Source organism: Ochotona curzoniae, unplaced genomic scaffold, assembly GCF_017591425.1.
Source record: "Ochotona curzoniae isolate NIBS_2020 unplaced genomic scaffold, NIBS_Ocur_1.0 scaffold_4701, whole genome shotgun sequence".
NCBI lineage: Eukaryota > Metazoa > Chordata > Mammalia > Lagomorpha > Ochotonidae > Ochotona > Ochotona curzoniae.
This window is the reverse complement of record NW_024467122.1, coordinates 67,901,960-67,914,739: the sequence shown is the minus strand read 5'-3', so window position 1 is coordinate 67,914,739 and position 12,780 is coordinate 67,901,960. Positions and strand designations below refer to the sequence as shown.

At 39.1% G+C, this 12,780-nt stretch overlaps 1 protein-coding gene across 10 annotated transcripts in view; it reads left to right on the top strand.

Moving 5' to 3' along the window:
* Positions 1 to 12,780, top strand: part of HERC1 (HECT and RLD domain containing E3 ubiquitin protein ligase family member 1) — a 183,515-nt gene that overhangs the window by 145,830 nt on the left and 24,905 nt on the right. For all 10 annotated transcript variants that reach the window (XM_040970094.1, XM_040970102.1, XM_040970093.1 and 7 more), the window contains exons 53-57: positions 326 to 453; positions 2,595 to 2,795; positions 4,508 to 4,638; positions 11,233 to 11,432; positions 11,803 to 11,908. In XM_040970094.1, the coding sequence (XP_040826028.1) occupies positions 326 to 453; positions 2,595 to 2,795; positions 4,508 to 4,638; positions 11,233 to 11,432; positions 11,803 to 11,908 (766 nt within the window). The remainder of the gene's footprint in view (positions 1 to 325; positions 454 to 2,594; positions 2,796 to 4,507; positions 4,639 to 11,232; positions 11,433 to 11,802; positions 11,909 to 12,780) is intronic.

Here is a 12,780-nt window from a genome sequence, read left to right as displayed (position 1 = left end):
CAGGGCCCACTTGGGATCCTGGTGGATACAAGGCGAGGATTTAGCTACTTGCCATTCATGGTAGGCCCAACATCTGCATTTTTTGTTGCCAAATCATACGCATATTATATGAGGAATGCTCTAAGCATTTTTTCATAATCCTACAATTTTCAGATGACTACACACACCAACTAATGCATAATTATTAATATTGGTAACCACGCTTTGAAATGGAAAAGTCTACTGTTGGATGCTTTGTTTTGTATGAAGTCCTTATTTTCAAATTTGCGTTGTAGTTTGCTTTTGGATGATGAAGAGAATTCTATGCATGTTTACCGTATTCTAGGGAAGGAGATGCTGAGGAAAGCCTGGGATCACCCAGTGATCCAAGTTTCTCACCTGTTTCTTGGAGTATCAGTGGGAAGTACCTGGCTGGAGCTTTGGAAAAGATGGTGAATATCTGGCAAGTTAATGGTAAGAATCATAGAAATAACAATAAATCATGGAAGCTACTTCTTAGCACTTTATGTTGGCCTTCTGAGTCCTAATCATAGCTTTTTTTTTTTTTTCTTTAAAGCTTTAGAACTCTCTGGCTATTCAACAACTGTGCAAATCTGCACAATGTGGTTTTAACTAGGGAGGGTGTAACCTATTCCCTATCTTTTCTTTCTAGGAGTTCTAACTAACCTAGTAGTTGTAAACTAAAAATTCTTTTAATGTACTACTAAATGTTCAGATTAGGGTTTGAAGTGAAGTAACAATCACTGGCTTTAAGCAGTATATATATATATATATTAAGATTTATTTATTTTTATTACAAAGTCAGATATACAGAGAGGAGGAGAGACAGAGAGAAAGATCTTCTGTCTGAAGATTCACTCCCCAAGTGAGCGCAACGGCCGGTGCTATGCCGATCCGAAGCCAGGAACCAGGAACTTCTTCCAGGTCTCCCACGCGGGTGCAGGGTCCCAAGGCTTTGGGCTGTCCCTGACTGCTTTCCCAGGCCACAAGCAGGGAGCTGGATGGGAAGTGGTGCTGCCGGGATTAGAACCGGCGCCCATATGGGATCCCGGTGCGTTCAAGGCAAGGGCTTTAGCCACTAAGCCACGCCGCCGGGCCCTAAGCAGTATATTTTTTAATGGCTTGAGGTGTTTCTGTTGTTTGTTTCACAAGTACACATTCCTATCAGTATATTTTAAAGAGTTATTTTATTTTTATTGCAAAGGCAGATTTACAAAGAGAAGGAAAGACAGAAAAATCTTCCATTAGTTCACTCCTCAGGTGGCTGCAACAGCCAGAAATGAGCTGACCCAAAGCCAGGAGCCAGGAGCCTCTTCCAGGTCTCCCACACAGGTGCAGGGTCCCAAGGCTTCAGGCCATCCTCAACTGCTTTCGCAGGCCACAAGTAGGGAGCTGGATGGGAAGTGGAGCAGCCAGGGCACAAATTCGTGTCCAGTTGGGATCCTGGTGCATGCAAGGTGAGGATTTAGCTGCTGAACCATTGCGCCAGGCCCAATCTTATCAGCTTTTATTGTATTACTCTGGAAAATTAAAATATTTTAACCTTACAGCTAGTAGTGTTTTCTTCTATTTCACATATTTGGAGGTTAACTTTAACTGTTGGTCAATTAATTTGGTTTTCAATAACTATTAGGACTTAAGTGTTTGACATTTGTAGGTTGAAAAATTGCCTCTACTCTTTTTCTTGTACATATTATTGTCCTGTTAAGCCTATCAATCTGATAATCACATGAGGGTAATTCAAAAAGTTTGTGGAAAATGGAATTAAAACCAAGGTGGGCAGGCATATAGCATAGCAGTTAAGACTTGCATCCACATTGAAGTAGCTGGGTTTTGATTATGCAGACCCTTGGAGGCAGCTGGGATAGCTCATGTAATTCTGTTCTTGACACCTATGTGGGAAACATGGATGGTGGATGGAGTTCCTGGCTCCTAGCTTTGACCTCAGTCCAGCCCAGGCCTGGTTGTTGGAGGCATTTGATGAATAAATCAGTGAATCAGGACTCTTTCAGAATCTCTGTGTCTCTCAGATAAATACACATAAACTTTCATGGTCAGAGGCTGGCTTTGGACAGACGTTGTAGCGTAGCTAATTAAGCTGCTGCTTTTGGAGTACCGGTTTGAGGTCCGATGCTATGCTTCCTGTCAACTCTCTGGGGATGCATCCTGTGAGATGACAGGTGATTGTTCAACTACTTGGACTCCTGCTACTCTCATGGGAGACGATTCTGAGATTCTGGCTTCAGCCCAGCCCAACCCTGGTATTGCAGCAGTCTGGAGTGTGAACTAGCAGAAGAAAGATTCCCCTAGCCCCATCATTACTCTGCCTTTCAAATAAATAAATAGAATTATTTTAGTTTTAAAAAAACTTAATCTCTGTATACGTTTTTCATGATATACATTTTCCATGGATTTTAAGAGCCTTAGTATGTAATACATAAATGAAGGATCCTACATGTTGATTGGTTAGTGTGCTATTATGAAGTTGAGGGCTGGTTTGAGTGTGTCTTAGAATTGACTAGTATTTATTTTTTGAGTTGTTTTTCTTTGAAAGAATTAAGTGACAATCAATTAACATTTTTTTCCCTGTGTAGGAGGCAAAGGATTAGTAGATATTCAACCTCACTGGGTGTCTGCCCTGGCTTGGCCTGAAGAGGCTCCTGCTACAGCCTGGTCAGGAGAGTCTCCAGAGTTACTGTTGGTGGGCCGCATGGATGGATCTATAGGACTGATTGAAGTTGTTGATGTGTCCACCATGCACCGGCGAGAATTGGAGCATTGCTATCGAAAGGATGGTAAATGACCGCACTTGTGTCTGGCTCAGAGAGTCTTCCCAAATCAAATAGGCTTACCTGTTGAAAGTGCCAAGATAATGTTCTTTTCAGCTATGTTTTCTAAATATTCCAGTTTGTGTTTCATTTTATTTAGCTACTGAATTCAGATCTATTTCACTCCTTACTGCCACCACAACACTTTTCTGTCCAATGAGATTTAATGTTAGAAACAGCCTGTTAGTCATGCGTTCTTTGTGTAAATAACTTAACATTCATAGCAGGCTTCCTGTCTCCTTCGTAAAGTTAAGACTATCCAAGAGAAAAAAAAATCATTAGCAGAGGTTAAATTGTTAACAAATAGGTTGATTGAAGAAGTGGAAAGAGAGAAGGGAAGTTCCTGGTCTGAGAAGAAATAGTAAAGAATCTACTTCATTTGTTTTCTCACTGTGTACCTTTGATGGGCATTTTAGTAGGTAGTTTTTCTTAAGTGTTTGAGGGGATGGGGTAATTCGGAGGTCATAGTGTCTGTTTAGTAAAACTGAAGAATTTCCTCTTTAGATTTAGTTTTTTTAAAAATAGGTCATACCCATTAAACTAAAACTACTAACGGAAGCATAGTGGGGACCTAGGGAAGTGTAACCTATGATACTAGACTTGGCAACGTTTTTATGAAACAGGTGCAAAAATAGATAAACTAAGAAGCTTCTGTAAGTGGAGGAAGAACAATGTAAGGAATTTTACTTACAAACCCCATATCTTCTAAGGAATCGATATTCCAAATAACTTAAGTTACAGAAAGGACTCATCAGCAAAAATAAGTTTTAAAAAAAAGGGTGATAGATAGATCTGAGACATACATATTATACCCTTGAAATTAGATAGTATTTTAAGTGTTTCATCACCAAAAATTAGTGTATGAGATAGTGAATGTCAGTTTGGTTTAATTACTTCATACTATGTACGTTTTTGATAACATATTGTATACAACACATGTATACAAAGTTTGTTCATGGAAGTAAATGTTTAAAATAAAAAATGAAAAAAAAAAGGTCATACCTTAATAAGGTTCAAAGTTAAAATTTTGAAAGATACACAGGGAAGAACCCTTCCCTCACCCACTCAGATACATTGTAACTCCATTCTGTCCTCACAGACAAATGCTGTCTTAGAAAGAATTAAAGATGAGTGTCGTTTATTACTATAGGATGTTTAGTTTGGGAGACACTGTATAGGGAGGTAAAGCAGAAGGGCCGGGTGATTTTCCTTTTAGACTTGAGTTATCTCACCTCTCACTTTCATAGTAGGTTCTGGTCCAAAAACCTGGTAGTGACAGAATTCACTTTCTGTCAAGTTTTTTTATGCATTCTTTTATTTTTGTCATGATAATTATCATCCTTCTGTTACATGTAGAGTCTTTTAAACATTTAGTGTAAGGATGGTCTAATGGCAGTGAATTTCCTTACAATTTGTGTATCTGGGATTTCATCTTGACTTTAATAGCCATAAGAAAGAAGAATGAGTTTTAAAATGAGACAATCTTTGTCTTTTATAAATGACATGAGTTTTGTGACATCCCCAGTTGTGTACGTTTTATGTGAATAGACTCTAAAGCTCTCTGGAAACTTACTAAATAGTGGTTGCAATAGCATTTATTTATTTTAAAATCTCTTTTAAGTGTGACAATGTCAAGTGTCTCTCTCTTATTCTCTTCTCTTTCTTTTAAATCATGTTAGTATCTGTTACTTGCATTGCCTGGTTCAGTGAAGACAGACCATTTGCAGTGGGATATTTTGATGGAAAATTGTTGTTGGGAACGAAGGAACCACTTGAGAAAGGAGGCATTGTTCTGATTGATGCACATAAGGTAAAAACAACTTTAACAGATGGTGACTTTTTCTTGATTTAAAAAAAAGTAACAATTGCACATCTTTATGGATACAAGGTGTTTCAATACATATATAGTATATACTGGTCAGATAAAAATAATTGGTACACCTATCACCTCAAGCTCATTTCTTTGTCCTGGGAACATTCAAAATTCTCTTTACTGGCTATTTTGAAATACCTGATTTTTGCTGTCAACTACATTTACTGTATTTTGCTTTAGAACATGAAAAGTTGCTCCTGTAACTATACCCCTCTCCCTGGTAAGAGCCCTCTCTCCAGTCCCCTTTCCATACTTTCTAACCTCTGGTAAGCACTTTTGTGTTGGTTTTTTTTTTTTACGTTTTTAACATCAATTCTTTTAGTGTTCACAATGGGTAAAATTATGTGGGATTTATCTTTTTATGTTTGGCCTAAATTATTTCAGTTAACATCACTGCCCTCTATTTTCATCTAGAAAATTTTATTTCATTTGCAGTGTTCGTGCAGATGTTCAAATTTCATTCTTTTCTATGCCTGAACAACAAATATTTTATTGTGCATATATGTAATATTTTTTTCACCCATGGTGGACATGTAGGTTGATTGCATGTTTTGGCTATTGTGATTTATCATGGGAGTGCAGGTGTCTTTTGTCTTTTCAGTGTACTGACACCTCACTTTTTTTTTTTTAGATCTATACCCAGGAGTAGAATTACCAGATGGCAGCAAAAAGATTTGGAGATGCTATTTCTAGAAACTTCGGGCCTGGTACAATAGCATAGTGGTTAAAAGTCCTCACCTTGATGCACCAGGATCCCGTATGGGCACCAGTTCTAATCCTGGCAGGCCCCCTTCCTATCCAGCTCCCTGCTTGTGGCCTGGGAAAGCAGTTGAGGATGGCCCAAAGCCTTGGGACCCTGCACCCACATGGGAGACCTGGAGGAGGTTCCTGGCTCCTGGCTTTTATTGGCTCAGCTGCAGTCATTGTGGCCACTTGGGGAGTGAACCATTGGACAGAAGATCTTTCTCTCTGTCTCTCCTCCTCTCTATATATCCACCTTTCCAGTAAAAATAAACAGATCTTTAAAACAAAACAAAACAAAACAAACCTCTATACTGTTTTCCATGTGACTGTGCTAATTTATTTTCCACTAACCGTGTCTCAGTTTCCGTTTCTCTGCCTCTTTGTTAACACTGATTATTTTTTGTCTTTTGATAGTAGACCTTCTAACAAGTATGAGATGATATCTCATTGTAGTTTTGATTAGCATTTTCTAGATTAATGATGTTGAGCAATTTTTTATTTACTTGTTAGTCTTTTGTATGTATTTTAGGAAATGTTCAGGTTATTTGTCCATTTCTAAATTGGATTATTTACTTTTTGTTATTGAGTCCTCTAAATGTTCTAGATATTAATCTTATCAGGTAAATAGTTTGCAAATGTTTTTTTCCCTTTCTCTTTCAGTCTGTTAATTGCTCTACCCAATCTTCCACTTTGATGTGCTCCCCTTTGTCCATTTTTTGCCTGTGCTTTTGGGATCATACCTAAGAAATATCTGCTCAGACCAGTGTGCCAAAACATTTACCCTGTGTTTTCTTACAATAGCGTCTTAGTTTCTGGTCTTACTAGCACATCTTTGGTTCATTTTGAATTGATTTTTGTGTATGGTGAGAATTGGCTCTGTGTGTGTGTGTGTGTGTGTGTGTACGCACACTCACATTCATTCTTCTATGTGTGGATATTCAATTTTCCCAACATCAGTCATTGAAGAGATGGTCCTTTCTCCAATGTATGAATACATGCATGGTGCTTTTGTCATAAATCAGTTGGCTATAGATACATGGATTTATTTCTGAACTCTGTACCTGTTCTATCTGTGTTTATGGTAGCGCCATTCTGTTTTGATAATCAAAATTTTGTAGTGTTTTCAAGTCAGATATTGTGATACATCCAAGTTTTTTCTTTCTGCTTAGGATTGCTTCAGCCAATAAGAGTCTTTTGTGGTCTTATACAAATTCTAGGAGTGTCAAATATTCCATATACTGATAAGAAGAATGTATGTTCTCTAGCTCTTGTATGAATATTCTGTAATTATCTGTGGAGCTAGTATTGTGGCACAGTAGGGTCAAGCTGCTGTATGAGATGCTAACATCCTATATGAGCATCAGTTCAAGTCCTAGATGCTCCACTTCTAGTCCAACCCCCTACTAATGTCCTGAAAAGCAGCAGCAGCAAAAGACCCAAGTACTTGGGTCCCTGCCACCCACATGAGACCTACAGAAGCAGCTCCTGGCTCCTACCTGGTCCAGCCCCAACTGTTGTAGTTTTTTGAAATGTGAACCAGTGAATGAAGATCTCCGTCTCTTCCTCTCTCTCAGTAACTCTGCCTTTCAAATATCTAAATAAATGATTTTCAAAATATTTCTTAGGTCCATCTGATCTATAACATAGATTTTAGACAAATTAATTAGCTAATTATATTTGAAAGAGAGAACAGAAAGAGAAATAGAGGCCTCTCATTCACTAATTCATTCTTCCAAATGCTCACAGCGATCTTGACTGTTTCTGCCAGGCCAAAGAAGGAGCCAGGAATTCAACCCAGGACTCCCAGCATGGTGATCAGGGGCCTGAGTGATTGAGCCATTACCCACTGTTCAGAGTACACATTAGCAGGAAACTGGATTGGAAATACAGGAACTGAGGGTCTGGCACGATAGCTCGTGGCCAAGTCTCCCCCTTTCATCTGCCAGGATCTCGTATGGGTGCTGGTTTGTGTCTTGACTGCTCTACTTCCCATCCAGCTCCCTGCCTGTGGCCTGGGAAAACAGTGGGAAGATGGCACAAAGCTTTGGGACCCTGCACCCACGTGAGAAACAGGAAGCTCCTGGCTCCTGGTTCCTGGCTTTGGATCAGCTCAGCTCTGGCTGTTGTAGCCACTTGAGGAGTGAATCAGCAGATGGAAGATCTTTCTCTGTGTCATGTTCTCTCTGTAAATCTGCCTTTCCAATAAAAAGAAGTAAATCTTTAAAAAAAAAAAAAAAAAAGTAGTAAGGGAACTGAGTCTTGAATCCAGGCACTTGGGTATGGGATGCAGACATCCCAAGGGAAAACTTAACTACTGTACAACACACTAACTCATGCATGCAAATCTTTCCATTCCTTCACTTTCAATATGTGTGTGTCTTTACTGGTAAGTCACTGGTAGGTAGTATATAGTTTTGTCTTGATATTTTATCCATTCAGCCAGGCAAAAAAAAATTGTTTATTTATAAGTCAGAATTACAAACAGAGGGAGAGAGAATGAATTTTCCATCTGCCCTTTTACTCCCCAAATTGCAGCAGTAGCAAGGGCTGAACCAAGCTGAAGCCAGGAACGAGGAGTGTCATCCAGGTCTCCCACATGGGTGGCGGAGGTCCAAATACTAGAGCCATTGTCCTCTGCTGTTCCCAGGCTGTTAGCAGGGAGCAGAATCAGAATTGGAGCAGCCAGGTTTCAAACCAGCACCCATAGTGGGTGCCATCGTAACAGGTAGAAGCTTTACCTACTGTGCTAAAACACTCCCCCTCCCCCAGGCTAGGGGGAATTTTATCTATTTGTATTCAAGGCTATTGGTAGGTTAAAACCTGCTCCTGTTGTTGTGTTCATTATTTTCTCATTTTCTTATGTAGCCTTTGTCTCTTCCTCTGTTTGTGGTTTGACCTTCTTCTGTTCTTCTGTAGTGATGATGTGATAAGGTTTGATTCCTTTTTCTTATCTGTTTATCTACTACCAGATTTTATGCCTCAGGTGTTTTCATGCTAGTAGATACTAACCTTTGAGTTCTAGGTGTAGGACTCACTGAAGCATTTCTACTAAGGGTGGTCTGGTTGTGTCAAATCCTCCATTTTTGAAATCTCAGACTGTCTTTACCTGTCTAGCTTCTCAACTTAAGGATGACTTTACAGGGTGTAGCAATCTTGATGGGCAATTTTTTCTTTCAGCACTCTGAATAATTCATCCTGTTCAACTGGCCTGCAGGGTTTCTTCTGTGAAATCCCTTTGCCTTTTGACAATTATATGAAAACATGCTATGAAGAGCAAGATGCAGTCTATTTGAGTTATTTGAGCTTTGTGAATCTAACTGTCCACCATTATCCAAAGTCTTGAGTTGTTTAGGCTATTATTTTGTTCAGTGTACCTTTCTGTGCCTTTCTCCACCTTTAATGCATTTTATAAAGTTTCTTTTCTCTGGAATAGTATTAGAGAATTATTATCCTGCCTTGGAGGTGCCATGTTTCTTTCTTGTTTTCTGTTGTGTGTCTCCTTACACTGATAATTTCCTCATCAAGTGCAACAGTCTCCTTTTCCAGTTTTGGGGGACTTTTCCCCCCAATGAGACAGGCTTTTCCTTGTGGATAGATGCTAGCTTGTTTGGGTATGGTGTGTTCGACTGTAAATAGACTCAGTACTGTGGTCTCTCTGCAGTTCTTCAGGTGTAATCCTCTGTAGTGCAGCTTATGGTGACATCACTCACTGTCATCAGCTGAGGCTGTTTGTAGTGGTGTGGTATGACTGGAAGTGGGAATGTCTTGTGGCTATTAAAACTCTACATTATACCTTGCCCATTGCAGTGGCCAAGGCCACTGGCTGGCTGTGTGGTAGGCTCAATGAAGGGGAGAGGACCTGTGCTACAGTGGTTATCCGGCCAGGTTTCTGGGCCATTACAGGCTGGTTGGTAGAATAGCAGGCTCTCCAGGGCACAGAGCCAGTCAGGCTGGGCCCTGGTGCATGCAAGCCACTGACTGTATGTCACCTTCCCTTCTAGAAGTCCAGCTGTTCCCTGGGAGAGTGAGACACCAGTGATCAGATTTTCTGGTGGCCCTAGACTCTGAACATTGGGATGATGTTGCTGCAGATGCCTGTGTGAGCATGCTGGAGTAATCCTAAGATTGGAGATGTATTGTAACCACTAGCCACCAGAGGAGCATTCACAGTAGCTATGGGTCCAGTTTCAAATGGAAATAGCGGCTTAGGTCTTGGAAGGATGGTGATTAAGTTGGGCTTCTAGTTTATGTCATTTTAACTGTGTGAACGTTGGACAACTTTCCCAAACTGTCCAGAGTCTGAATGCTGGATACATCTGCAGTGGCAGTCCGGACAGTTCGGGATCTCTAGCTGACTTTGCCCTACAAGGGAAAGTCTGACTTGGCCCTGAGCTGATCTGGCTTGGGAAGACAATCTAAGGGGCAGGACGCCTCACTCCTCTGTGGTGTTGCCTTGGGATTTGTGCTCCTCAGGGTTGACCTTCCCTGCTACTCTCCAGCATACTTCTTCAGTTGTTCCAGGCAGAACATATTTGTTTACTCTTTGTTATTGTTGTCATTTTAAAAATGATTTATTTATTTATATATGCTTAAGGCCAAATTACACATAGACAGAGATACAGAGAGAAAGGTCTTCTGTTTGCTGGTTCACTGCCCAAATGGACACAACAGTGGAGCTAGGTCATTCCAAAGCCAGGAGCTGCTTCCAGATCTCCCGTGTGGTGGTGGGAGTCCAAGTACTTTAGCCATTTGCATTTGCTTTACCAGGCACTTTAGCAAGGAGCTGGATTGAAAGTGGAGCAGTCAGAGCTTGAATTGGCATCCCTATAAGATGCTCACACTTGGGTGGTAGCCTTACGCACTACACCGTGGGGTCAGCCCCTGTTGTTCAGTTTATTTATTTATTTGTGGATAGATGAGCCACATGCAAGTCTATTTAACCATCTTTTTCTTGATATTTGCAGTAGTATTGCTTGATACTAATTTCTTTAATTTTTTTACATCAGTCATAATTTCATATTCATGCATGAAGTCTTTGGATTGTGTATGTATGTAGAGAAGTATATGTAAAAAGCCTTCAGCCATGAAAGAAGTGAAATTTTAAAATGTGAAATAGGAATACTGTCAGAAGACCCGTTCTTCAAAGTGCCTCCCACTAATACTAGAAATCCCATGAAGAATGATCATTTTACTATTATTTTACTTTATACAGAAGTTACCAGTTCTGATGTTTATAGAACCTTCTAGGCAGGTAACATGAAAGCAAGAATTGGAAGGTGTGGAGGACAGTAAAAAAAAAAAAAAATTGAAAGAGTGCAGTGATCACAGTCATATAAATGCAAAATGTGTCCCGTGTTTCTCTCAGACACTTAAGAGAATGTGAGAAATGTCCTTCACACTGGTTTGATGTGAAGGGCATTTTGTTAAAAGTTTCTTTTCTTTTTGTATATATATGTGTAATGGTTTTCATTGAATAAAAACTGTTCTTAACAAAGGCAAATGCTAATGAAAAATATCTCATTTTTTGTGGAAGATATCCGTTTTAAGCATTTTATAATTCATTCAGCTAACAGTTGTTTGTCATTAGCAATAGCAAATATGTGTAATACAAACTATTAAAAGCTGAGTTATGTCAGTTGAGATTGATGTGTGTCAACACCTGATTTACATGAAATTCATTTCCAAATAGTATTTGTGCAAATATAGATCATACTTTGTTAAATTTTAAGTATTTACTTGCAAAGAAAGCATTACTCTTTGTTTTTTTCCCTCCCTGCACCATCTAAGGAAACCATTGTTAGTATGAAGTGGGACCCCACAGGTCATATTCTTTTGACATGTGCCAAAGAAGAACATGTGAAACTGTGGGGGCTTGCTGCAGGATGCTGGCGCTGTCTCCATTCACTCTGCCATCCATCTGTTGTAAATGGCATTGCTTGGTGCAATCTTCCAGGGAAAGGATCCAAGTTGCAATTACTGATGGCTACGTAAGTCATTATTTATGTGCATGTGTGTTGTCCTCATGTTTATGTTAGTGTAGGTGGTTATTCACCTGAAGTATGGCTTCTCACTGTAGCTAGTTACTGTTTTTCTAATCTGTAACACTGTAAAGCATTTCAGGAATACTAATTAGTTTTCTAGTGGGAAAGTTGGTATGTAATCTTTTTTATCTGGGTATGATGTTGTTAGAATGTTGATCCCAGTTGTATTTCCTTTAAATTATTATAGCACACCTACTACAATATAATTTTTCAATGTAATATTACTCTGGTTCTATTGGCCCTTAATTGATGCTGTTAATTTTTTTGACTTTTGTATATTGGCATGTTTTGATTTTATGTGATTAATTTTTTTAAGTGGCTGTCAGAGTGGCTTAGTATGTGTTTGGCGTATTCCTCAAGACATCACACAGACCAGTGTGACTAGCTCAGAAGGATGGTGGGACCAGGAATCAAATTTCCAGGTAATAGTCTGGTGTTTTTTTAATGAGCTTATATGAAATAATAGAATATATACATTATCATAATTTTGCCTTGATTAGTAAGATTCCCCCCACTACCATATCCTAAAGGGATATTCATAGGAAAAATGTTTAAATGCCATTCTTTTTGCATTCTCTGAGACAGCTTAATTTATCACAAGTCACAATGTAACTGCTTGTTAAAGTGAATTACTCAAAACATACTGAGTGGTGACCATTATGATGGTAGTAATTATAACTGATGCTTTAGATGGACAGTAACATGGGAGCCCCTCCAGCCAGAACACCTCTCTTAACAATGCCACAACTCCATCAGTGAACAATGATCTCTTTCTCTTAAACAAAAGTTGCAGATTTAGATACTTAGAAAACTGTCTTTGATACCTACAAAGTATCTTAAGTTCATGAAGCCAGGAGTTGGAAGTTGTGGAGGAGATAAAAAGGAAGGAAGACCTGGCGTGGGAGCCTGCCTTTCCAATAAAAATAAATAAATAAATCTTCTGTTTAAAGAGTAAATAAGTAAATAAAAGCCAGGAGGTATACATGCTATCTGTAAAGAGCATAGCTGCCACATACTTAATTGTCACCATTCAGAATCAACAGATTATCATTATCTGATTGGCTAAGTTTTAAAACAGAAGCCAGTAATCCTGTATAAAATCTCCCAATGTTCAACATTGGCACCTGGCTTTAAAATTCCTTAAAATACTGAGTGACCAATTCAGTTACTTCTCTAAGCTACCCCCCAGCTTACAATCTCTGTTTTCTTTTGTCTGTCCTACAAAAACCTTTGGAAAAAATATATTTTCCATTATCTTTGATTGAATGAATATATATGGTGTTATGTTGTGTTG